The sequence below is a fragment of the Haemaphysalis longicornis genome, unplaced genomic scaffold (genome assembly GCF_048455015.1).
Source record: "Haemaphysalis longicornis isolate Haplotype H1 unplaced genomic scaffold, Haemaphysalis longicornis Haplotype H1 scaffold_1, whole genome shotgun sequence".
Lineage (NCBI taxonomy): Eukaryota > Metazoa > Arthropoda > Arachnida > Ixodida > Ixodidae > Haemaphysalis > Haemaphysalis longicornis.
This window is the reverse complement of record NW_027526203.1, coordinates 260,812,291-260,838,933: the sequence shown is the minus strand read 5'-3', so window position 1 is coordinate 260,838,933 and position 26,643 is coordinate 260,812,291. Positions and strand designations below refer to the sequence as shown.

Sequence of the window (26,643 nt, the reverse complement as noted above, 5' to 3'; positions counted from 1 at the left end):
GCCACCCATAACTACATAGCATGTTCACATAGGTCGTGTGCCCTAGCTACTGCACGTAGAGGGTAATCCACTGGCAGTGAAAACACAACAGTGAATGGCCTGGGTGCTGCATGATGTTGACCAGCGACTAGCTCTCACAAACTGACATGTAGGCACAGCAACAGTCGAGGCTGTCCCAGGTGAATCACGTTTTACACTGCAGGTGCCACTCACTGTGCCCTAGCACTAGTGTCAAAGCTCTCTCACAAACTGACATGTAGGCACAGCAACAGCTTGAGGCTGTCCCAGGTGCATCATGTTTTACACTGCAGGTGTCGCTCATCTAGCACTAGTGTCAAGGCTCTGGTAATGCGGCTCTAGAGATAGCAAGCCAAGCTCTTCAGTGTACGCGTGAATATGTGAACCCACATGTATGACGTCCCATACATTTCATTGCCATTGCCAAAGAACTTGGGTTTTAGGGCCACCCAGAGAGGCACCGTCGTGCACTTAGAAGTGAGCAACAATACGAAACACATCAGAGGGGCTGATGCCACATTTATTTGAAGTAACAAGAACATAGTATACACTGTACATTTGGTCCTCGCGGTATTGTACACAATTTTACACGCATGTCCATCCACACGAGCCCCACCGGGCCTCACCAGCGGGGCAAGTATCCACCCCAGCTAGAGGCAGCGGCTGCCTCTTGCTGTGCTTCACCCGTGACCACAGCCTCCAGGTCTTTCTTTTCCTCGGGGCTCAGCTTCAGCATCGTCGTCAGCACCGGTACCAGCCGCTCTTTTTCACTGCCACCACGCAATGTCACAAACTGCAAATTAAAATCAGAGTTAAAACGCGGAAATAGACACCTGGGCATGGAGAAGCACACAGTAGTGGAGAGCTATTGATTAATTTAGTTGACCAGAAAATAATTAATGCACGGGCCAAGATCTCCTAGACATAGGCACTTTTGATCATCACTTCAATCAAGAAATGGTCCCTTAAGCCAGGAACCGAGCCTCTCTCCACGCTCTCAGCAGCAAAATGCCTTAGCTTCTCAGCCACAGTGGTGGGTGATGCTGCATGGGCCGATTCAGTTGTGCACTTGAATCCATGCAATGAGAAGCAAGGAAGTGATCGTAGGGTTCACTGCTTGCAAGCAAGGCTTATAAGTCACAATTGGGAACTAATTAATGTAAGAGGTTTTATATCCTATGTGTACATTAATTTTGTCAGGACAAAAACACTGCTGGTAATACCCATCAAACAAGTCAATACACACCAAAATTGAGAAGACCAAGATGGCATCGAACTGAACCGCAAACCTATATGACACCACAGTGACAGTTCATGATGCGACCACATAAGGCAGCCTGTGTCTTCACTTTTTGCAGACTTGAGCAATAAACTAAGGCTCTAGACTTCCGCAACGCAGCCACAAGAAAGTGCTTGGCAAATTCACTCCCCTGCCCTGTTAAGAATTCCACCCAAGCTTACAAGCGTGCACCAAGCCCCTTCTGTCACACCCAATAACGATGCTCCTGTGTCCACTGTTGTCTTCACTGTTTCTAAAAGTGCCCACCAAGCTAGGGTGGCTAGCACTACAGTCAAACATGTATATATCGAACTTCGAGGTGATCACGAAAAATTTCGATATATCGATAGTTCGAAATATTAAATATGCTCATCTGAAGCTTATCTGAAAGCTCCACACATCTCAGAGCTTTTCAAAGTCGCAACAAACGGTAGCTTACCGATTTATTCCTCAAAGCATGGAGAATTCGAACCAAAGTGCAATGACCACCGCACTTTATTTAAGATGAAAAAATTCTGTGTGATTCACCTGTTTTCTTCTTCTGAGTCACAAAGTTCACCCGACTGTCTTCAAGCTTACTAATGCTGTTCAAATGAGAAAATCCAGTGTTGCACACTGTGCCACAAAAGTGGCGAATCTGAACACTGACACAAGCTTGGCTGCAAGAGGCGCTTGGGAACGTTGTCAGGGCTGCTATAGGGTTCACTTCTTCGGCATCAGTGATGTCCGCAACGGCCTGCACATCGTCGTCAGCACTTACAAACTCATGTGCCATTGTGTCATTCGGAATGGCGCATGGGAATGCTGACAGCTCTCGTAATTCACTGTCAAAGCACTCAGCACCATCACCGCCGTCTTCGGTTTCAGAACACCTCTCGTCTGCAGCCGTGCAACAAGGATGCTTTACACACTACACGCACCGGAATGGCCGGGCCGTGGCCGCGCTGCCTTCGCCTTTACGCCACGTTTGACGTGCAGTATCGAATAGTGTCCGCATTCGTTGCTAAATACAAATTCTTCCTTGTTTCCGTGACCATGGCTCCGAAATGCGTGCCTTGGACAAACAAGCACGCACCACGCCACATAGGTCCAACTGTGCGAGCCACCACTGATAACCACTCAAGCACGCAGAAAAAATGCCAGAATCCGAGCGCTTTTGGTCGGATTCTTTTCCTCCTTTACTGCCTTTCGCTGCCGTGTGGCTGCCCTCCATGCTAGTGTGCAAGCGGGTGTTGAAGGCCATCGAAGCGACACGGCGATTCTTCCTCTTCACCGAGCGCGGCAGCGCCGGCAAGAAGTCATCATTGCCATCGCATCCACCCCATCAGGAGAAGCGCGCTTGCAGGGGCACTTGCGCCGCAGCGTTCAATATATCAAATGTGCCCGTGATCAAGAGTTCGACACATGCGTACAACAGCACTATACTTTTGCATGGGATTTCCAAGGAGATGTTCAGACTGTTCGATATAGGCAATAATTCGATATATCCGTGTTCGACTATATACACATAATCGACAAATCAACACATTGTGTTTGGTTAATGGGGGCTCAAATTGGTCATAAAAAGGATGAACAATTACCAGTTACAAGCATAACAGATGGCTCGCAGGCCGTAAACACTGCTTACTATGTCACTCATGCACAGCCTACTACATCTGGAGCAATCAGGAGCAAAAGTGAAGACATTCTGCCCCAACACCGGACCATTAGTGCACACAGGACAGCAATGGGAGGAAACAAGCATGGGCTCACGGCATTTTCTAGAGTTCCCACCCATCCTGTTGCTGGGGTTAAATAGAAAACAACAAAGCCACGAAAAGGCATTTGCAATGCAGCAACAAAAGCATGTTACCTTCATGATAACGTTCTTGAGGTATTCTAAGTTCTGGGCGTGCTTTTCTCTCTCCTGATTCCGTTCCAAGCGACGAATTTCTTCCTTAAGGACACGGATTTGCTCCGTCATACGTAGATTGCTCGACTCAGATTCATTCAGTAGCTGTATCAAAAGAAGGGAAAGAGGAGGGGGTACATGACACTTTTTTTTGTTTCAACAATAATATTCAGTACAAAAACATCCACCCTCAGAGCAAATAACACAGCTCCAGAAGGTCAACAACCAATACAATATGCAATACCATGCCACATACGAACAGCCTGGCTGAACAGCTACTCAGTTCTTTTTCTGACGCGAGTATTGCATCTGATACGCTCCACATAAACAGTTGAGCCCACTTTAAATAAACAACGGCCAAAGTTATAATGAATGCTCAGCTATAATAAACAAGTGCAACATGATTGCCACTGTATGTATCAAGGCAATAAATTACATTTTGTTCCAGATAGAGCGAAAGTGCAGTGAAAGTGCAATTGCCACTTCCAACACAGCTTTTCGCGTTCGCAAAGTGTCAGATGTATTGAAAAAAAAACAACGTTGACAGAAAATGTAAACAAAAGCTGGCGCAATGTGGGGAATCAGCCGTGTGACACAGCGCATGCTTTCCTCTCCCTTATAGCTTATCTGTGGGGAAAAAAAAAAGATTCTACTTCTCGCCAGAAATGTACCAAATAGCACAGATTAACTCTTTCGTTACCATGCCTATTCAAATTGATCACCGGTGATCAATGATTTGTATGGCCTATTTCAACATCTTGTAGTCGTTCCTCGTACACCTAATGCGGCCAGAGGTTAGTCTAGGCACTGCACTTTTAGAATCAGTTTAAATTTTCCCGCTCCGGCGACATTGACATTTTTGAAGGCGTTTTTGGCGACCTGAGGTGTGTGTGGTTTTCAGGAAGGGGGCGTGGCTTCTGCACCTGACAAAAAAGCATGCCGTTCGTGGTTAGGCTGCATTGCCTTACAATTTTTTTATATCAAAAAGCTCCTGGCAAGTCAAGTACCAAATAATGTTGTCAGATTTGTAATCCGACAGCGTTGAGAGGTGATAATTATACTTGAAAGTGACACCAGCTATTCATTACTGATCTTTGGTTCAGAGAAAGGGTAGCTTTATTCTGCAAAAGCTTATTTCTGACGGTTTCCCGCATGTCTAGAAGTGTGCCTGGCATTTTCGGCCAGTTTCCAACAGTTCTGGTTTCGTTTTTGTGTTGCGAAATTCATATTTGGTGCTACTACGCAGTTCCCCAACTACAAGCTAATTTGCCATGGCGCCTTCGTTGCCTGCTACTGTTCCTCGAAACAAGCATGCTGCTCGTGCTTCCACTTTACCCACGCCTTACTTCTGCGATAACAGCTTCCACTGAAAGTTGAAAGATGGCACCGAGTCGGCGGATATCAGTTCAGATGAGGAGAATGCTTCCAATCGGCCTTGAACATTGCCAGCTGCTCACTGACCAGTTTCGTTTACTCACAAGGGTATTTCCATAGGTGTAGTGTTGCTTCTTAGTAGAACTGTCTATTCCTGCAAAGTCTCCAACAGGTATAAGCTTGGGCGTGTTGGTATAGCATTCTCGGAACAGCGCAAAGGGACGAGGACGAGGCGTAGACGGGACAACGAATTTTCTTTTAGGTAAGACACGGTTTTGCTCAGGGGCAACTCAGGGGCAACTCAGGGGCAACAGGTTTGTAATTGTTTCTTTTCAAAATTGTTAGGTGGCGCTGCAACGTAGTAGGCTCGTAGTGCTGAACTCACTTCATGGCACGACGGCGGCTTGGTGAAAACTTGCTGGGCACGATTCTAGCGCATCGTACCTTATTCCTTCGAGAAGGGCTACCACAGCGAGTCAGAACATGATAATGAACCGCAAACTAAAGTTCTGACTGATAAGTGATGATCAAAACATCAACAAACATCCACCACAGAGTTTGGTTTTCAACTCCAAGCGTATTTTTTCGCATTGCTTGCTTGCCTTCAATATTGTGCTGGTCATAATCATTGACAAGGTGTTTTTACATCCTGTGGAGGCCAATTGGGGCTTTTAATGATGTCAAACCACCAAATTTCTTCCAGAGAACCATCCAAAATAGCAAAATTTGAAATAGAGGTTCGGCTTCACCGCAAGGCACGGGCACCACGCGTGCTAACATTTTCTTTTATATCTTACAAATTGTATTGCGCAACTCAATTTTTTTTTGTAGGACGGGTTTTTGAAACGTTTACCTACAAAAAGTATATTCTAAATTTTTTCTACTACTGGTGGTTTATTATACACAACATCCTATTTCTGATTTTCTTGGATGTCTGGACAAAAATTTCAAATTTGATCATTTTTTCGCAATCATTATTTATGAAAACATTATTAAAACTGGTGTCGATGGAAAGCGGATGGAATCACCTGCATTTTGTCACTGCTATGTGTGCCTAACCAATATGGTTTGTTAAACCCCTCGAAATTGTTCAATTTCCCGCGGTAACGAAAGAGTTAAAGCCATTCTACAACACTGCTCTACATCCCTGTGTCCGTCAACGTCCTTTCTTCATCAGTGTGACCCATCCACCCTTACCCAAGCCATCGCCCTGATAACATGCAGAGCAAAGATGCTGCCAGCGGCGTGTCCTGTTTTTTCTTGTCGTCCGTTTTGGGTCATGTTCGAGCTGCTCTTCCCCAGATGAAGATACCATTTCACTTGCCCATTTGTGTTACACGTTGAAGACACACGATAGCCACAACAATACTTCACTTTGGTGCCCAAATGGATACAGTGAGCCACCACGACACAAGTTCCCTACCAGAACGCTGTGTCGGTAAGCACCCGCCTTTTGCCCCCTCCGTGAATGACGTAGCATGCAAAAAGTAACGAAGGTTTTCATCATGTTGCACCACACTCTGATCACGTTCAAAAAGGGGACCAGTCTTCAGACAAGTCCCCTTGTTGAATTACGCCCAGCAACATTTCCTTTTTCAACAATTTCTCATCGTTGTTCATTAAGGGTTACACGGACAAGCACTTTCAGTGTGCTACAAAATGCAAACCTCTATTTGCTAAAGAAGATCAACCAAGCCACAAAAATTCACTCAAGCCTAACGTTGCATCATGTCACGTTTATGGTTATTACAAAGGGAAATTGAAAGAGTGCAAGGATTTTCAAGGGCCTGTAAATTTCAAGACTTTCCAAATCCCTCAAAACAAGCTTTTCTAATTCAAAGGTTTTCAAGGGCCCACATTAACCCTGAGTAAAGGTTCCTAAAATAGACACAGTTACACCAAGTAGATGCAGATTTGCCTGGGACTCGCAGCAACTATCAGTGAGAAAAGCACTTACCTCAGCCAAGTGGTCCACTTTTTTTTGAGAGTCAGTAATTTTGGTGTGGAGAGCATCCAGGTCTTCTGCAACAACTATATTAAAAGAAAGAAATAAAATGAAATTACACTGCTCCCTAAATACCGTACTGTTGCAATTCTAAGCACCCTTTCCTACTTAAAAAAAAAAAAGAAAAAAGGAAAAAAGTTTGTATGCGAGTCTAAGCACCCCCCCCTTTTCTTAGCAACCATTGCAAGGTAGATTTTAGACGTGCTGAGGCCAAGCCATTCATGAAGTTTTTAATTACAAACCACTACAATGGAACAGAAGATGACCTACTGTGGGATACTTGAAGCTGCGGCCCAAGCGGCAGAATGGCCAATGGTCATGAGGTTGACTGAGTATCATAGATAAGTAGTACGTTCCCTGTCTGTATCTATTTTCTTTTTGACTGTTTCCCAAATAAAAATTCTTCCTTGCGCCCATCTCGTCGAGGTACAACCGCGAAAAAAAGTGGCAGTGAAGGGGATAATTAATGTTTTTCGAATCTAAGCACCCCCCTCACTTTGGGCACTGCAGGCGCAGAAAAAAGGGGGTGCTTAGAATCGAGTAAATACGGTAGTTTCAGTGGCGTCTATTATAATTACAGGGTGTTTTCATGAGAGATGGGACAGGCACGTCCGGCCGGCATCTTTAAAGGGGTCCTGAAATACCTTCCGCCGATGCGTGGATGTACATGTAACCAAATAAAGCAATGTATTAGCAATCTCCTCCTGCAAGAATTTTGTTAAAGCGATGAGTATTAGCTGAGAAATCGTAAATCAAAAACCGCGCATTATCGCCGAGTCGCGTTTCCTCCTCGTTTCAACGTACTCTCCGCTGTTGACGGCGTGCAAGGCTTCCCTCCCATGATGCTGCGCTCCTCGGCGGTGACGTACTTCCGCTGCGCTGCTCACACTGCATGCCGTCTGCTACGGGAAAGCTTTGTTGACACCATGAATCCCGCACTACGCTAAAGGCTGGAAAAGCGAACGAAAAATCTGGCCGCATGTGTGCGGCGGCCTGGCCTTGCCCTTTCGCGGTGTATTGCTGCAGAACTTTGCTATCGGCGGCACGTGACTTTTTATCGGCGGCGAACTCGCAGCCGCACGGGGGGATCGTGCGCTCGCTCCCTTGGATGCACAGTGCACTGTCTATCCAAAAAGCGCCGTATCAGATGTGGCCCCGCTGGTGCCGGGTCTTATTTTGTGGCGGCGGTAATTCCTGACGGCGGCATGTGAAAAAGACATTTGAACCCGTGCACAAAAGAACCCGTGCACAAAACGCCAGTTCAGCTTGGGGCGACGCGTGGTGGAGAGCGGCAACGTTGGCAAAACATGCTCTGCCGCGGCTCTGAGCTTTTTAGCGCTGGAGCGAGCGCCATTTCTTTGACAATATCAAACATCGGTTGCCCTGGCAACAAGGCACAAACCGCTCTAGAAGGCAGTTACGGTTGCGTGATCCCGGTTCAGCTCGGGGCACCACCTCGCGGCATATGGGCACTGCAGGCATACTACTCACTCTCATTTGGAAGTGCGAGATGCGTTTGGCATTACAGGAGGCGATGGTGTGTGTGTTGTGGACGCCTTTGTTTCGCGATGAAATGCGACGTTGTGCGGTTGTGCTTCTGCGGGTGGATAGTGCTTCCCATGGTTTGGATTATCTTTCTCGAGCGGCGTACGACTCAACCTCGCATGGGGTATGTGCAGTGTGCGTGGCTAAAAGCCTTCTCGGCTTGCGCGCCAGAGTTAAGTGACTTGCTGTTCGTCCCCGCAAACCGCGCGCGAGGTGAGTGCCGAATTTACGACGGGCAGGAGGAGGCAACCTATCGTCTGTCAATCGCGGTTCAGACTTGCAACGCATGTTGTGACGTTGTGTTCATTCGAAACACATATCTGGATTGTTTTGAAGTGGAATAAAATGTATCCGTCAAACCCGGGCATTCGGCTCAGGGCGTTCTCTGCGATTGCACGAAAGAAGTGCCACGGGGCTTCAACGCTTTCTTTACGGAACGTACTCAGGTAAGAGAATATCCATGTTGTGTTATGGCCGTGTTGCATTCAATACGAACGGTTAAGCGTTTGTTTACACTTGTTTCGTTTGTCGTAAAATGCCCAAGCACTCCGACACTCCGCTGGCAGATCAGCCGGCGAGCCGACGCTGAGCAGACGACTCATCTCTTTGCCGGAAGTGCGTGAAAAAGCCGCCCAATAGCAGGATGTCTAGCTCATGACGAACATCTGGGAATCGATGATGTAGACATGTGAAGATGGCGGCGTCCAAAAACACGAAGGAAAGGGTGAGAAAAAAGCGACAAACTTTGCAACGAAAGTGTGAGCTTTCCGTTGCGCGTAAAAGAGTAATACTTGGCACAGATGATGTTGACGACCCAATCTAACGATTGCGCTAGTCAATTTAGTGTACTCAAAACGCCTTTCAGGACCCCTTTAATTTTGGCGAAAATTTTATACATAGCCCTTTGTGTACAGGAAAAACCATATCTGAAAGTTTTCCGAAAAACAGTTCTGCCTACCTAAAAAAATTTCCAAAGCTGACTCGGGTGGCAGGCATGCATGTTGGAATTCGAAACTTATACAGCTATAAAACATGAGCCATTGCAGCTATTTCCAAAGACTTTTTTCTGCAAAATTCTGCATACTACCAATGAGTTTGCATACTTACTTTAATTTTCAAGTAGAATTCTTTTTAACAAAAAATTACAAACTTGACACGCCTTAAAAAATTGCCAAAATGTCGGGCCTTGTTTCTCTCCATCTAGACAGGCTAGGGAGTTCAATTTTTTAAGACTTATTCCCCCATTGTTTTACATTCTTCGTGCAAATTTTACTTGATGTAGAAAAGGTGGTTCATTATGAAAAATGCACTGCATTGCAGGTCAGTTGCGCACTATGGTCTACTTCGAAAACCAATTAAAAAAAAAGGCCATCTTCAATTTTTTTCACTTTCCCAAATTGAAGCCAAAGTTGTTTTTTATTACAGGCTTAAAAAAACATGTTGCACTATTGTTGTGGTTTTGTAGCTATAGAGCACTAAATATGACCTTGTAGCAGTGTTGCGGGGTGGTCTCTAGCAAACTTCTGACTGCAACGTAAGATGAGAAATGGCTGGTACACCTAAAAATCATGAAAGTGAAATGCAGGTGACCATGAGTTCTTGAAATTAACTGTGAATAAAGTACACAGCATTTTAACACAAAGTAGAAATGGTTTCCAAGTGTATTGCTCAAGCTAGCGCACTCGCATTTTCTGCATGCATCTTTTGATGTACTTCTCACTGTTTTTGTGTGTGCCCCATGTTGGCACACTCAGATTAACAGAACTGTTAACACTGCGTCCTGGAAAAAGACTTCTGCATTTTGGATATGCGCCAACACAGTCCAGCTTTAGAAGATCGACAGTTATGGAAGTGGTTCTTGAACATCTTGTGACTTGACATGGACACAAGAAAAAAATAGACAGACGCAAGTGCTCTCATCTATCTGGTTTCTTCTTGTGTCTGTGTCGAGTCTGCGCTATTTCATGATGCTCAAGTCCAGCTTGAAGTGTCGGGAAGAACTGTTCAGGTGGAAAGCGACAAGTACTGAAGGGCAGCATCTGTTCCACCTGCCCTGTTTCAGCCATATATAATCCTTGTGCTTCACAGAAAAATGAAAAGCAGCCATTAAAACAAGATATAACCTTGATTATAGGTGAAGATAACAGGAGGGACATTTAAAAAGCTTTTCCAGCTGCAAACTGTTTCTGTGTGATCATTGCGTTCGGCTATTCAGGCAAGTCAATGACTCCTCAGTGGGTTTTAGGGTCCAAGAAAAGTATAGTGAAAAGTACATGTTTCTCGCCAGTTATCTAAAATTCAGTCATCTATGAAAAACTGAGGCCTGTAAAAAAAAATTGATATTCTACACTTGATTCGATATTCGGCTTTTTTTCCGGATTTGATTCGACATTCGATTCAAAAGTTACTATTCGGTATTCGCACACCCATTGCCGTAAGCCAATGGGAATCGACCGCTCGCTGAGAGTTTCTACCTGTTTGTCCTTGCTCTTTTGATGCACTATATGAAAAAGCACGCGCAAAGGGCTCCTTCCTGTTCATTTTTTTCTATTCCATGCTATTAAACAAAACGCGCAGAATATACCGTATAATGCAGAATATAGGTCGAGGCGGAATATAGGTCGACCCCCTTACCTTGTAGCCGAAAAATGCAAAAAAAATAATTAGGTACCAACCATTGTTTTATTGAGACTATAACTTGTTTCGTCTCGGGTTACCCACTTAAAACTGTCTGAAGTATCGTCGGACGACTGCTTCTGGCTCACTGTCACCCACACAGCAGGTCGTCCTCGGTGCACTCCAGGGAATTGCTTATGCAGCACTTATTAAACACTCGCAAGACCGTGTCATCGTGAAGCGAGCGCAAAGCATGGGACACTCGTGTGCAGACCGGAGCGACAGCCAGTCTGTGCAGGCGGTCAGCAAACATCTTGGGGTATCCATTCGTAGAGACATCGCACGACGCTAGCGGACAAAATTTGCCCCTTTGTACAGCAGCACAGGTGCACAGAGCAGCGCCCATGAAACGAGGCCTTCCGAGCGTTGCATACCGAGAGCTGCCCCTTCAGCTAACACCACTAGCAACACTTCTTTTGGCGATACCGAACTGGCGCAAGGCGGACGCGTCATTGGCCTTGGAAAACCACTAACTTTTCTTTTAAACGCTGCTGTAAACTGGCATCAAGTCACTAACTTTTCTTTTAAACGCTGCTGTAAACTGGCATCAAGTGCCTAAACTCATTCTGAGCAAGAAGAAAATAGCACGCACACATTCGCCGACAGCGAGAGGAGCAACAAAACAAAGATGGCGTCGCGTCCGATTGATGGTGGTGGCGATGGTGCCTTTGGGGTTTGGATGGGCTCGATAGGCTGCCCGGTCCCCAGATGACAACTGCCAGTGACTGCAATATAGGTCGAGGGGTGACTTTTCGGCAAATCTTTCTGTAAAAAATCTCGACCTATATTCCGCATTATACAGTAGTTTTGGTTTTATTCTTTCGGATCTACGCGCACTATCAAACTCTTGGAACACCACGGAACACGCTAGCAAAGGGTTGCTAGCAGCTGTGGACAGTCTTCTGCGGATGACATCCAGGGGGGGTGTGCGTTCTGTGGACGACGGCCGGGAGCGGGCTTTCACTATCCCAGCCAAGCAACAATTTCGCGTTAAAAGACCCTTAATTGAGCACATCGCCGAGCCGACAGAAGGTGCGCACTTCCCCCAGTGTGAATCGGCAAAGACTGACCACAACCTGCCGACAGAAAGACAAAATAACAACGATGGCAGGCTGAGCAAACGCATATACAGAGGAGAAATGAGGATTAAAAGCAGTGCCAGCTGGTGCATTGAAGTCGGAAAGAACTAAAAAAAAAGCAAACAAGCAATAACAAATTTGGCACGTGGAATCGGCGCGCATGGGCAGGTCGCTATCTATAAAGCCGGTCGTGCTTCTCACATGTGTTGTGTCTCACCAAATCCAATTATTTTTTTAACCGTCTAAATCTCAGCGGTCCTATAAGGCCACATTTGGAACTGTGTGGTTTCGCACGACCAGTAGACTAAGCCACCAAAAACCCATTTGAGAGCCATCATATCCAGGGACTGTGTACTTCATTGATGGTTAATTTCAAAAACGCATGGTCACCTCCATTTCACTTCATAATTTTTTTAGCTGTACCGGCCACTGCTCGCCTTACGTTGCAGTCACAAGTTTGCTACAGACCACCCCGCAACACTGCTACAAGGTCATATTTAGTGCTCTTAGCTGCAAAACTACAACAATAGTGCAACATGTTTTTCAAGCTTGTGATAGAGAACAATTTTGGCTTCAATTTGTGAAGGTTTGAAGAAAATCGAAGATGGACATTTTTTTTATCGGTTTTCAAAGTAGACCATAATGCGCAACTGACCTGCAATGCAGTGCATTTTTCATAATAAACCACCTTTTCTACATCAACTAAAATTGACATGGAGAATGTAAAATGATGGAGGAATAAGACTTCAAAAACTGAACTCTCTAGGCTTTTCTAGACGCAGAGAAACAGGGCGCGACATTTTCTCAATTTCTGAAAAAGTGTCAAGTTTCTAATTTTTATTAAAAAGAACTGTACTTGAAAATTTAAAGTAAGTATGCAAAATCATTTGACAGTATGTTTCCGCAGAGAGAACCCTGCTGAAATAACTGCAATAGTTTGTGTTTTTACAGTCGCAAAAGTTTCGAATTTCGCGCGGCTTGTCCAATGCACCTGCCACCCGAGCCAGCTTTGGGAATTTTTTTTTTTTAGGCAGGCAAAATTTATTTTCAGAAAACTAACTTGAGATGTTTTTCTCTGAGCAGAAAGGGCTATATGTAAAGTTTTCATCAAAATTAAAGATGTCGACCGGACACGCCTGTCCCATCTCTCGTGAAAACACCATTTGGCCAAGGTGCATTTAAAATATAGAACATGAACAAATGAAGCGCTTCTAAGAACAGTGCCGCTTAGAAGCCCTTCATTAGGGTTGTCTCTTAATCCATTGTGTTAGTGTTACGGAAAAGTCCCCAATGCAAACTATTACTCAAGCCTAACTAAACCCGTCCTAATGCCAATAAAGCAAGTAATGCTGCAATAAGTGCTTTTTTTTAAATAACATTTTCGGAAACCACCCCTTTTCCTTTTCTCAACTGCACCTGTTCTCTGAAAAGAGCCTCAGAATACCCAAGAGAAAGTACAACAACATGACCTTTGTGATGAGGCACGTAATGTAATCCAGTTTTCTTGGTGAACTGCTTGCTGAATCACTAGGCCACACAATCCTCAACGTCATGTGTTCAATGGTCAGGTGTTGGAATAATGAACATGAAGTTGTGCTGTATTATGGTATTTATCAGTTTTTCTAAATTTCAGTACCATGCTTTTGTGCACGAGTAATAATGGCGTTAAAACAACTTGTTGCTGGGCATATTGGTTACGGTCTATTAACCATAACAACGTCGTATTTTTAGCAACAACAGTTTTTACTAGCTGCTAAGCCATAATAAAGTTTGTTAAGCCTCATCACGTCTGCCACGTCGCAGATGATGTGTAGTTCATGTCTGTGCATGGTACAGGTCATACAGTAGAACCTCGTTACAACAGATCTGCTTACAACAGATATTTGAATACAACATACTGATTTGCAATGCTTGGTTGGTCTTTCTATCTGTGCCATTGTATAAACTTCCTTTACTGCAGATTCTGTTACAACATACATTCGAATATAACAGACCAGTTTGAAAGGTAAACAAGTCCACCTTTGCATCTCTACAGCAGACTTTTCAAGTGCAGGCAACCATTCATTTGTTACGCATGTTTTCAGTTTTTGTGTTGCTACCTCACAGTTGTGATCAAACGAAAACAATTTGAAACAGATGTCCTGGCAGTCAAGTGATAGGATTTAGAATTTAAGCATTATAGTGCAACAGATAAGACGCTTATATATGAAAGTTACCATCATTAAAACAAAAAAATGTATGCCGTCATACATTATAGATAGCTAAATCTCCAAGCTTAGCAATAAGACCTTTACTTGAATTTCATTTATATTCATGTGAAGACAATGGCAATGCAACTGTAGGTTGAAGACGTGAAATAGATTAATAATAGTATGAGTGAATCAAAAGTTTGAGGGGGTTCCACACAACAGGAGCCCAGCAAATGCAAGAAGAGTCATGCATGCGATTTTGTGATGTGCTTCACAGTCGCAAGAGGATGAAACTGCTGAAAACCCCAATTCATCCTGAAGGTTTGTTGGCCTAAAATACCAACCTGTTTAAATTTTAACTGAATCTCATGAAACGACCAGCTTAGTTTTTTTTATTTGTTTTTAACAGTTGAAAAGTCCAAACTGTTGTTATAACAGACTTTATCCATGATTCCGTAAAAGTCTGCAGTAACAGTATTTGGATTGTTCATACTTCTTTTATAGCAGACTGAAACCGTGATCACTATCATGGTCTGTTGTAACGAGGTTGTACTGTACTTCCTCTTTCCCAAAAAACACAGCTGTGTGGTTTGCGTGGCCTGTGTCAGTAGTGTCCACTAATTTCCTGTGACCTGTTTTGTGTTAAAAAGTGCAGAGCAACAAACTCCAATCTTTTCAACACAAAATAAATTGCACGCATCGTTAGTAAATCAACAGAGAATGCACACAAACAGAAAAAAAAGTGTAGACATGGTGACAGTGTTTTATGAAAAGAGGCCACTCCATATTCACCAGATTTAGAAAAATTCCCAAAGTGGAGCAATTTTCTGCGGAGGAAAGTTTGACATCTACCTCACTGCAGCTGTACGGCTACAAAGGAAAGCTGTACAGCTTTCTCAGAAACTTTGCAGTTGAAGAAAAATTCGTCCTGGTCCAGGATGCCTTACCTAAGTCTTCATCCTCATGCAAAAGTTGCTCCAGTGGCTTAAAGCCTCCTGATGGAACCAAACTCCATGGTGAGAGCTGGGAAAAAAAAGAAGAAGAAAAAAACACCATCAGCATTTTGTTTTATTACGTTCTTTAGTGCTACTCATGCATGATGTTCAACCTCAGTCCAAAGATTAGTTCCGTCATGGCGCCACTTCTTGCAGCCAATATGAAAAACAACAAAAATAGCAACCATCTTGAAATTTCCGCCATCCCTGGTGTACCAATTTACACGGCAGCAGGTTTTAATGGGAGTAACGACAATAAAGGCCCTCATCATGGCCAAAAGACTTTAGAGGAGCTCCAGAGGATGAAATGGTGCTTTGTGTCTTTACAAATACATAAGTAATGCTAGCATTTATCGCTACTCTTGCATTTTAACTTCCTTTTCTTTACGCAAGAGCATATTGCAGAAACTGAGTCATGAGCTGCTGGCATCCAGAAGAAGGCTTAGAAGGTGCAGACGTATGGAAAGGCTGCCCAGCACAGTGAGCAGTGAAGCTGCCAATGGGGTTCGTCTCTCGCTACCACAGCCACTTGTTGCTCACTTTTGCCACCGATGATTGATTGATTGATTGTAGGGTTTAACGCGCCGACGCAACCCAGGCGATGAGGTGCGCCATAGTGGAGGGCTCCGGATGAACTTTGACCACCTGGGGATCTTTAACGTGCGCTGAAATCTCGTACACACGGCCGTTTTTGCTTTTCGCCCATATCAGAAAAGCGGTTGCTGCGGCCAGGAATCGAACCCGCGACCTCGTGCTCAGCAGTTTGCGTATTGGCCTTTGCACAATTACAACAAAGGCAGAGTGACTGGTAGCACGTTGAGGGCGCTTTGTTCTATAATAATAACACCGCTGCTTTCAAATCAAGAATTGAATACCACTGATGGTCGTATACATAGACACTGGCACTGATATGCAATAGTAGCTTTAATGGCCACTGTCAAAAATCCTTTGACCGTGTCTGTTACACCGAGGCAAAACATTTGACCAAAATCAAAACTGACACAAAGCTTACCCCCCTCTGGTAGCAAGACAGCCTGTATGATGTTCACTGGCTGTTTGGTGGTGGGACATTGCTCAATATAACAAAGAAGAAAAAGATGTTGCAAGATCGTCACTGTTCTGAATAGTATCCCACCACCACGCTTTTCTACACATTTTTCTTCTTCCCTGTTTGCTTCTTCCCCATTTTCTTCTTCCCTTTTTTCTTCCACCCTCATGAACTAATACACTGAAACTCCAATTATATGCTCCCAGTTATGCAATGACACACTTTTTAAGACAGATCACCGCAGTACCAGCAAACCTCCTATGAAAAACAATGCATTAAGGGGGGACGTGGCTTTCAAAATCAACTTTTTTATTTCTTTGTGGATTTTGATGAAAATTGGCACAGCAACTGGAAATGCTTCCGTGATAACACCATAAAAATTTCAAACTAATATTTTGAAAACTTTTTTATGTATTAAATTTTCTTTCTGTTCCGCTTGTACCGAGCTTGAGCGGCTTATAAAACACGATAGAAAACTTGTTCGAAGTGCTTTGCATTCCCAAATGAATGGACGAGGTCGTGACAGTTTTAGAATTTTTTTTTTACAACACAATGTTTTTTGGTTTTCATTTCTTTAGAGGTTAATGTGCAATAGGCATGTTGACTGTGAACGATTATTCGAATAAAAAAATCACAAAAAACAAATCTGGAAAACCAAGAGTGTCACGACCTGAACTGTTTATCAAGGAATGTAATGCAAGAAACGAAATCAAAATAGACCCAGCGGTCACAAAAAAATCCCTGGTACAAGCGACGGAGGTGGCAAAAAAAACTGTTTTGAGAAAACGGCTTCCGAAGTTGCAACATAGGTTTCACTTATCAAAAGTCGTCATGGTTGTAGCCTTTCATGTCCTTTTGAACATGGGGCTTCTGGAATGCCTTGCCTTGAAATTGGAGTGCCTTTTACAGCCTTTTTCTCTCCAGAAAACATCATTTTCAGCTCCTCCGTGAAGAGTACATACCCCACTTTGCAGACCAAACGAAGGGGGAGATGGGTTTCAATGGGCTTTCAATGCAAAGTAGGTTAGCTGGTTGGCTGTATCGCACTGAACAGCCTCCTTTTGCAGTGCTGTCACCATGGCAACAAGTTGAGCATTTTTTTTAATTAAATTTGAACATTTTTGGCTTTTTTTTTATGTTTTATCATCTTGCCTGGCACAGCAACTTAGTACTCATACGTGCAGAGGTGTTCATTGCCAAAAGTTTGCATACCACAAGGATGAAAATGAGCTACTTTGAAGCTTGGTAGAGTATTCTGCATAACTCCCAACTTCAATGCAAGAGCATATTTTTTTAATACTTTTGACATTCAAGGCATCCAATATTTCTAGCAGCAAAGCCAGTATGCCCTAAGCAATGGTATCAATAATTTCCCTAAAAAATCACCGTTAAATGCTGCGACAGTAACGTACATTTTTAATGCAGAGAACATATTTTTATTCCTATATTACTAACTCAAACCTGTTTGCATGAAAATTACAAGTGCACGGGAAACGTTGCGCAATACGGGCGATATGGCTCGCGCGCATCGCAGCGCACGCTTACCGCGACATATCGAACTTTAATTATACCTGATATGGCTGGTCAGGTCGCTTTTAAGATTAAATCTAACGTCGCAGGCATTAATTACAACTACTGGCGTTCAATCGTAACCGGTTGCCCAGTCATGTGCTGCTCCAATGCGCGTCGGCTATGCCGTGCGCGCCAGCGCGTTTGACGCGTCGACCGTTTCTTTTTCAAGGCTAGCGAGTCCACAGTCAAAACACAGCAATAACTAAGCGTGTAAACATCGCAAACCCGACTAAAAGTTCACTTCACGAACCGCTATCGCAAGCGCGCACACCGCGTCACCCTCCGGGGTCTGGCGACGGTAGAGTCACGCGCACCACGAAGCGTTCGATGACCTCCTCCTTTCGAGCCACACAACTTCCCGTAATCTGGCTCGCGATCTCAGGCATTCCCATCGCGATAACGTGCGTGTTGAATACCACAGATTGAACAGAAACTCGGCCGAGCGAAGCGGCGAAAATGAACTCAAAGCGCTCGCTACGCAGCTCAGGCGGCCGCCATCTTGCGTTGCGCCCGTGACATCCAATCAGGAGGGTCGTTGTTCTGGGAGGACCAATAGCGCTTCAGCATCTATTTCTAGCTTCGTTTGTGCGTCGTTTCTTTTCTGCCGTTTGTGCGTTTGTGAATGAACGAAGATAAAAGAGACGAGCGGAACCGGAAAGACGATCGCTCGGCCGATCTAACCATATCAAAATGGCCGCGCCCGGTGGCACCGTTGCGGAGATAGAGCGCTCCGAAAATTGCCGTTTTTTCGCCCTTTTGCGCTGATAGTTTGTCACCGCGCCTGACAAAAGTATTTTTTTATGCCACTTTGCGACGCTTTTCAGCGTAAAAACTTTGCAGACGCATAGAATAGAAAACATAGAAGCCGAATATGCGGGTTTCAAAAAAACGATGTTTTGGTCATTTTTCCGAAGTTGAAAGCCGCGTCCCCCCTTAAATGAAATGCTCACACAATGCCCATAAGCCAAGGGGAGGGGGGTACCTCCCATGGTTCAAGTACTTGCGGCTGAAGATTTCTGGATAATATGCAGAGGGGCAAGCTTTAGAAGAGGCGCAACTTCTGCTAGATGACATTTAGACCTAAGCTACGAGGCACGCCACAGTGGTGCCCTCTACTACGTCATACCTCATAGCCCAGGTGTAAGTTTGGCATAATAAACCTCCGAATCAATATAGTTAAACCTTTGATATATTTGACAGGCTTTTAGAATACGCTATACCCTTCGCTGTGTGCTTTCACTGAAGTGTCAGGGATAACAGGGACATTGGACAGTATTGAAAGTAAGCAGGCTTACCTTTGCTATGACCGGGGGCACGGGAGACACGGATTCCGAGCCCTGTCCAAAGAAGAACGTTTACATTTAGGCCAAGAGTGGTTGCAAGCATCGTCCCACTAGATGGAGCCTTTCCAACCAGCCAAGTAGACAGCAAAGGAGATGGCTGAATGCGAAAACATTTTAAGCCCGCTGTTATGCTGACTACTTTGCTGCCTGCCTTGAAAAATAACGGCATGGCAGCTCTACCTGTGCACGTCATGCTATTCATTAAACCAAGGCGCTATTGTCACTGCTAATATATTCGTTGTTTTGCAAGTGCTGTCATTCTTTGCATCCTTGTAACAGCATCTTATTTATGGCTTAGTTATTTAGGGTAAATTAGGCCTTTTTCTTAACTGCAGATTGCACATGTCTGCTAGTATCAGCGGGTGCTTCTCGTTCTGGTAGGGCAATTTTAATTTTTAGGTTTCATTGCTTTGCCGTTGGGGGTGTGTTGATTTGGTGGTACTCCAGGCTCGAAAAACTGCACATAAAATGCCCAAGAAGGGGAGCGAACTGGCCTCAAATAAATGCTGTAAGTGCCCCGAGAGATCAAACATAACAAAACCAGGAGAAAAAAAAAAAAAAAAAACTGCGTTTTTGCAGCCGCCCCATTCCATAGGGGCGATTTCCCGTACAAGCCGGGTGAACTTCCCAAGCGTTGTAGTCCCACACAAGGGCCGACTTTCCCATACCAACTACCCCACTTGTCATAGCTAGTGCAATAGAACGCCTGCCTTCCTGCCTGCAGCATAATGCCTGTTTGGCCCATGAGCTATCACTGGTGGGTGCGCAGTTTGAGGTGCTTGGCAGCCGCAAGCAACTGTGAGCAGTGGCGGCCAGCGAGGGAGCAAAGACACAGCCACCCACCTCTCCATCCTGCCGCTCGAGAGTGGTGATGTCGATGGTTTCGTCATGCGGAGGCGACCCCTGTCGTGTGGGAAGCCTCTGCTGCAGCTCGGCTATCTCCCGCTTCAGCTGCTCCACTGTGTCCACGTGCAGTTCCAGAGCCTTGCTGTGCTGCTGCTCCTGGATGGCCAATTTCTTCTGGAAGGCAGGCGTCGGCACACTGTCACAATCACCTCTTGGCATGGCCACAACTCTGGCCTGAGGGGGGAGGAGCCACAGAGCCATCTATAGGCGGTTTACAGCGCGGCGGCCTGGGCGCAGCCATGCTGGCCGGCATGATGTCATTCGGCATGGCTGGCCTTTTAGAACAAAATTTCTCGCCGTGGCCTTCACGGGTGCCCGTGTACACTGGCGAGTGCCAGCGCGGCTCGGTCAATTTTTCTGGAGCGTTGCTATGAATGGGGGCTTGTTATCCAACTAGGTACGGTGTGCTAACGTTCAGAGATTACCTAGTCACAAAAAATCCCACAAAAAGGTTGTTTCAGCACTGTTTTGATTGGCATTCGTCACCTAGTTTCCTGTTCACGCGTTTCCTCCAAATAAAGCTGTCCCATGGCTTTACTTGTTTTCTATTTCTATGTACTCTCTTAGAGTAACAAAATAAAACCCTAACAGTTGTAACATCACAGAATAAAACGCAATCTGCATGTATTAAGAACGTTCTAAAACTTGTTTTGAAAGCTTTCCTTTCTGGCCTATGCTAAAATGGTTGGCTGTGGATGCACTATGAAGGAATGGAAAACGAAATAATCCTGCATGGGTGTGAAAGTTGCACATTACTCCTTTGCCGCTTCTTCATGTTTCAGCGTGTGATGAAAAAGCTGCAGCGCTCAGCGTTATCATTGCCAGCTGACTTACATCTGACGGGGTCTGCCTTGTATACCGGCCTGTTCTGCAGTATCAGCTGTTGCCTGTTTGGTATGTGCTAACTTGCGGCCATGGAAACACACATGTTGAAACTGCCATACGGCGCATACGGTGGATGGAAAAATCGCATATACGTGGCGATTAACATTAGGCGCACTCACGAGCAAATCGCGAAATAATATACTTAGCCTTCACTAGGTCAAGAGAGAGACTTTGCCTGTTTTCAGCCTCGTTCTGCTCAAAAATCTGCTGCTGCCAATACTCGTCAATCCGCGTAGACGAATCTGATTCAACATGTTCGAGCTGGAGGAGCGTGTATTCATCCATCAAAGTAAAGGCACTGCACGGTTTGATCACTTGCGGCAGCCTGGTAGCTAGTACCCTAAAATGAGAGCAAGAGGACTCCTCTTCCCTCAACTGTGGGCTTAAGAAGCGCAGGGTCGACATTGTCGAATAGCAGCCACGACAGAATGTACTGAATGCGTTTTATGTAAAAGCATCCAGTGCCCAACGTAAATGTCTGTTTCTCTCCGGGTTCCCAAGACGAAATCGCATGCTACATGTCCTCTCCGACTTCTACACTCGCTTTCCAATTTGCAGGGGACTAGGTTTGCAACAACGGCAACTCTCTGGCTTTCTTTGAGCGGCAAGACTTTGTCTTCATGAAGCGCCCACCCAGCTTGTGAAAGAGGGTCACCTATGATGATCATTGAGCAGGTGGACTAACGGCTAACTTATTTGAAACGAAGACAAAAAAAATCAGCGAAAACGTCAACCACATTCTTCATAAAGAGTAGCTTTGCAAAGAAAATTTTATCAGAAAATGCTTTCCTGATGCGCTCCTGTAGCATTACTCCTGAACAACATGTTGATTCAGACAAGATCACTTTCTTCGAAGCTCAAAACTGTTCAATAAACCGGCTTACAGCCGGTCCCAAATTAAGCCACTGTGAAGTTTCGTTCCTAACCCCTTTCCCACTCGCTACCCTTGCAATGCCTTCTCCATCTCGAGCCCACGGAGCTAGTCACGTGAACTCCTGCCAAGCTTTATTGCAAAGCAGATAGTAAAGCGTGAACTGCATGGCGTGTTTTTACACGCGATTTGTGCACGCCGGAGTTGCGTGCGCGATATTGCGTGCCTGCATTGACGATATCACGCCCGCGGCACCTTCTACCTCGGTCAGAAACTGACGCAAGAGACAGTGGGAGGAGCCTGCCGACTTGCCCCAATGGGGAGGCATGTGCCTCATTGCGGAAGTTTCGAAGCGCTCGAGACAGCCAGCTGGCTCTGACAGAGATGTTTAGGCTTACTACCCCGGCAGATATTATGGGTGCTTTCACTAGCGGCCTGGATGATGTTTTATAGTACTGTTTTCACCCAGATTATTAACTCCTTTACCAATAAGCAACTTCGTGTGTGCCTTGAGCAGCATTTTATAGAGCGGTTAGAAGCAGTCGCTCGAGATCCCCGCACCACTCCGCGACCGAAGCTGCCGCCATGTTGCCGCCACCGGCCACACCGTGCGCAGTGTGCGAGTGTTCCGCGGCAGTGTCAGCGCGCCTGTGGCGTGCACGGCACGTTTTCGCGAGCATAAAACACTCCAAGATTCCCTCCTCTTCAATGCTCGTGGCGTAAAGAGCACGTCACATCGAGGAAGCCCTGCGAAACGAAGCTTCGGCGCAATAGTGGCGCAGATTGCTTGAAATCAGAGTCCTTGTAGCAGGATGTAGCAGGATTTACCTCTCGGCGCAGTTAGGCGTAATTGGCACAGCTATCACATCACTGTGATAATTATTCGATACTTAAGTGGAGTGGTTGAACCCTGCGGTGTACCCATGCTGCCGAGCTTGCGTTCAGGTAGCTTGAGGTCTCCGGCGTGCAGTTCCACCGTGCGGTTGGTCAAGAAGTCTTCGATGTAATTGTAGCTCGTTACCCCCATGTTGAGTCTTGATACTTCGGCTAATATGGCTCGGGGTAGCGAGGGCAGTGGCGGCGACCGGCGTCCGGCACACGATCTACGCCGACGACATTACCCTGTGGGTGGCCGGCGGCACCGACGCCAGCATCGAGCAACAGCTGCAAGCGGCGGTTACCACCATCGAGCAGCACCTTGAAGGCACCGGCCTAGTGTGCTCGCCCGCCAAATCCGAGCTGTTCGTCTTCACACCTCTACGAGCGGGACGGAAACGCGCTCCGCCTCGAGAGTGCGATCACATCAAGATTGTGACTGCATCGGGGCAGCGCATTCCCGAAGTTTCCAAAATCAGGGTCCTGGGTCTGCTGTTAAACAAGAGCGGCCGCAACGACGAGACCATCAACAAGCTTACCACCAAGGCAATGGAAGCCATCCGGCTCATACACCGAGTCTCGACGCGACGGGCTGGCATGCGTGAAGACAGCCTCGTGCGCCTCGTCCAGTCCTTTGTAATCAGCCACATCGCATACGTTGCGGCCTACCTCAACTGGCACGTCACCGACAGGACCAAGATCAACACGCTGATCCGACGGGCTTACAAGACGGCTCTGGGCTTAACGGAGACCACGAGTACGGCTCGGCTCCTGCAGCTCGGCGTCCATAACACCCTAGAGGAAATAGCCGAGGCGCAGCTCACCGCGCAAATGGAGCGCCTCTCTGCCACCAAGACGGGCCGCAGTATCCTGGCGTCCCTAGGTTACAACCCGCGAGCTCCCAGCCGGCAACCGTGCGAGATCAGCGAGGAGGCGCGGGCCCACATCCACGTGGACCCCATCCCGAAGAACGTGCACCCCGAGTACAACCAAGAACGACGGCAGGCGCGGGCCAAGGCCCTCACCAAGCAACACGCCCAAGACCCACACGCCCGGTACGTAGACGCTTCGGAATACGAACGAGAAGGCTTTGCGGCAGTGGTCGTTGCGGCGGCTACCGGGACCAAGACAACGGCAGCGAGCGTGCGGTGCACAGACGCCACAGACGCCGAGGAGGTTGCCATCGCTCTGGCGATCTCCGAGGCCGAGTGTCGCACCGTGCTCAGCGACTCGAGGAACGCCGTGCGCAACTTTGCCAAGGGGCGAGTGTGCGCGCCGGCGGCCGCCATCATCGGCAAGCTCAAGCTCCAAGACCGCGGCAGCACCATCCGTATCAAGTGGTTCCCGGCTCACGCGGGCGAGTGTACATCCTCACCGAACCACAACGAGACGGCCCATTCGGCGGCGCGAGCGCTTACCCTCCGCTCCCCCGAGAGTGACCGTTCCGTGTGGTGGTTTGAAACCAAGGACCGAATGACCAGTTATAGCGAAGTTACCAAGTGTTATCGCCTAGCTCGACGGACAATGCCGCCTCCCCACCCGGCACTCAGTCGGGAGGAGGCCGTTATCTTAAGGCAGATACAGACCGGGTCACTCCCCGCCCCGGCAGTGCTACACGTGCTTCACCCAGAACTCTATCCGAGTGGTATGTGCAGTGTTTGTGCAGTGGGTTTGGCGGATCAATGGCACATCATGTGGGACTGCGCCAGGTTCCCGACTGAAGCTACCTCCAGGACATACCCACCCGAACTTCAAAGTGCAGTGCAGTCTACAGACAAGGACACTCAACTATGGGCCGTCCAGCAGGCCCGGGGTGCGCTCGAAAAGCACAAGCCTCACGACCCGCCGCAAACGGGCCGAACTGGGGTATTGCAGAGTAGGGCATAACCCCGGGTCGACGCTTGGCCAACGTCACGACGAGTTAAACCGTCGGTTGCCGGCATCAATAAAGTTATTCCTACCTACCTACCTACCAAGTGGAGTGGTTGGCAAATTGCTCGATAATTAAATTTCGCGCCAACTTTTTTCACAAGGTCAATGATTTTCACTGTAGAGGAGTTCGACTGCAGTAGGAATGTTGCTTCAGATGAACAGTCAAATATTACATGATATCTTAATGTTTTACAAGCTACCACTTTCTATAATAGCATCCCTCAACTTAGCGAAAGTTTCAACTATGGCTTAAAATTGCCTGCTAGACAGAAAACAAATACTGTGCGTTAAAAATCACCCCCCCTGTTTGATAGCTGCGTTTCAGCTCATACCTGGTATTTGGCCGACAGTTCCTCGTACTGCTTCTGCAGCTGCCTGTCCAGCTCGACACTCATATCTGCAGAATTCTGCTTGATCACATCTTCCAGCCTGCAGAGACATCAGACATGCCATCGTAAGGAGGGCTCATGCTGCCAACCTGGAAGTCATTGAGCCAAAACAACAAAACAAAACTTTTTTTTGTTGGTTTAAGTTTTATTCAAAGGAAAATTTAGTATAGCTCAGGTTCAATCTCAAACTGAATAAAGTATTTAAAAATGAATATCTTTGTCACAGAGCTGCACTCGGACTAGCATGCCTAGAAGGGGTATTGAAAGCTTGGCTAGGGGAAGGCGGAATTATGGATAAATGGAGAATCGAGATGAAGGGAGTAACGCTTAGGGGCAGGAAACAAGCCTCTTGGATCAGGGAACAAACTCGGGTGACTTGGGCTGGGCGTGCAATGCGGTGAAATGACAACTGGGGTGGGTAACAGAGTGGCTATCGAGAGGCGGGACTAGAAGTAGAGAAGAAAAGCCATTAACTCGATGCAGGAACGAATTAAGAAAATTCGGGGAAAAGAATGGACACCAGTCGCACAGGACAGGAGCAGTTGGAGATCTATGGAAGAGGCCTTCACCCTGCAGTGGACTTAGGCTGATAATCCCAATGATTATAATGTTGCCTCGTGCTCACATCCCACGCCTACATTGTTCGAGGTCACCTCGCACTACAGAGCAGCACCAAGTTTCAATGCGGTGCAGTCAATGTTTTGTACACCCCCAGCACAGCCTACTCACCACTTATGCTTTCTACTAAATCACATCACTTCGGACTCTGCAAATCACACAATTAATTAAAAACGAAGTCAATATTGGCCAGACGGTCTACATATTACAGCCTGCAGCATCATATAGTAATGACATGCTGCTGTTACAACACTGACCCTTACACTCTGGAATACAGAAATCGACTAACAAACCTACATGCACGACTTCCAGACGTTTTTAATAACGAAATCTGCAAGGCATCTAACAATCGGGCACAGAATAGTCCCATGCATGCGGGAAACTACACTGCTGGGATGAAATCAACAACGCTGTAAAGCAAACCAACAGACCAGAACCCGTGACCATTTGCAAGATGTGATGTCAGCAGACCCACACTGCTTCACCTTGCTCCCTTCTTTTGTAACCATTTGTTGAGTACAAAAGGCAAAATTTTAAAGGTCGATGTGAGCATCAGGTGATGCCGAAGACACACTACTTTAAAGTTGATGCTTGAAACAAGACCAAGAACAAACTTTTTTGGTTTCACTATGATATGAAAAATTCCATTCTGACCACTTTTTTTTTTCTCTTTCAGTACTCAATTTTTCTGTCCTAAATTCTGCAGTCTTTTGGGGGGGAGTCAAGAAATCTTGTAATTTTCCAGCATAATTCAAAGAGCCAACCATAGTATGTGTAGGCATTATACTTAGTTTAGTCTTTCTTGTCAAACACGAAACTCAAAATTCACATCAGCAAATACCTAACCCTCTCTGGCCAACCAAAATGACAATGCATAAAACATATCTTCTGAACACCAAACTAATTGTACAGTGTAGACCGCTTATAATGTATGTCACGGGAGTTGTGCAATAGGTAAGTGTGGCACCGCTTAAAGTGCGATACCGCACTATAAACAAAACATGCGCAAATTCAACCACATCACAACCTACTTTTTATTCATTCTTTGTTTATCATCACTCACATGAAGGCCTCTTAAAAACAGAGACACGGTCTTTATTTCATCTTTCTTTTTTCTTCACATCAACCGCTGCTGCAGGGTCCTACAAACCC

The 26,643-nt window shown here is 46.1% G+C and overlaps 1 protein-coding gene across 1 annotated transcript in view; it reads right to left on the bottom strand.

The window, feature by feature from the left end:
- Positions 1–517: 517 nt before the first annotated feature.
- LOC144144930 (uncharacterized) overlaps positions 518–26,643 on the bottom strand; it is a 114,058-nt gene continuing 87,932 nt past the window's right edge. The window contains exons 14-20 of the mRNA XM_077676438.1: positions 24,817–24,913; positions 19,858–20,034; positions 18,967–19,008; positions 15,004–15,079; positions 6,520–6,593; positions 3,150–3,293; positions 518–811 (exon numbers count right to left, since the gene is read on the bottom strand). Of these exons, the coding sequence (XP_077532564.1) occupies positions 641–811; positions 3,150–3,293; positions 6,520–6,593; positions 15,004–15,079; positions 18,967–19,008; positions 19,858–20,034; positions 24,817–24,913 (781 nt within the window). The 3' untranslated portion in view covers positions 518–640. The remainder of the gene's footprint in view (positions 812–3,149; positions 3,294–6,519; positions 6,594–15,003; positions 15,080–18,966; positions 19,009–19,857; positions 20,035–24,816; positions 24,914–26,643) is intronic.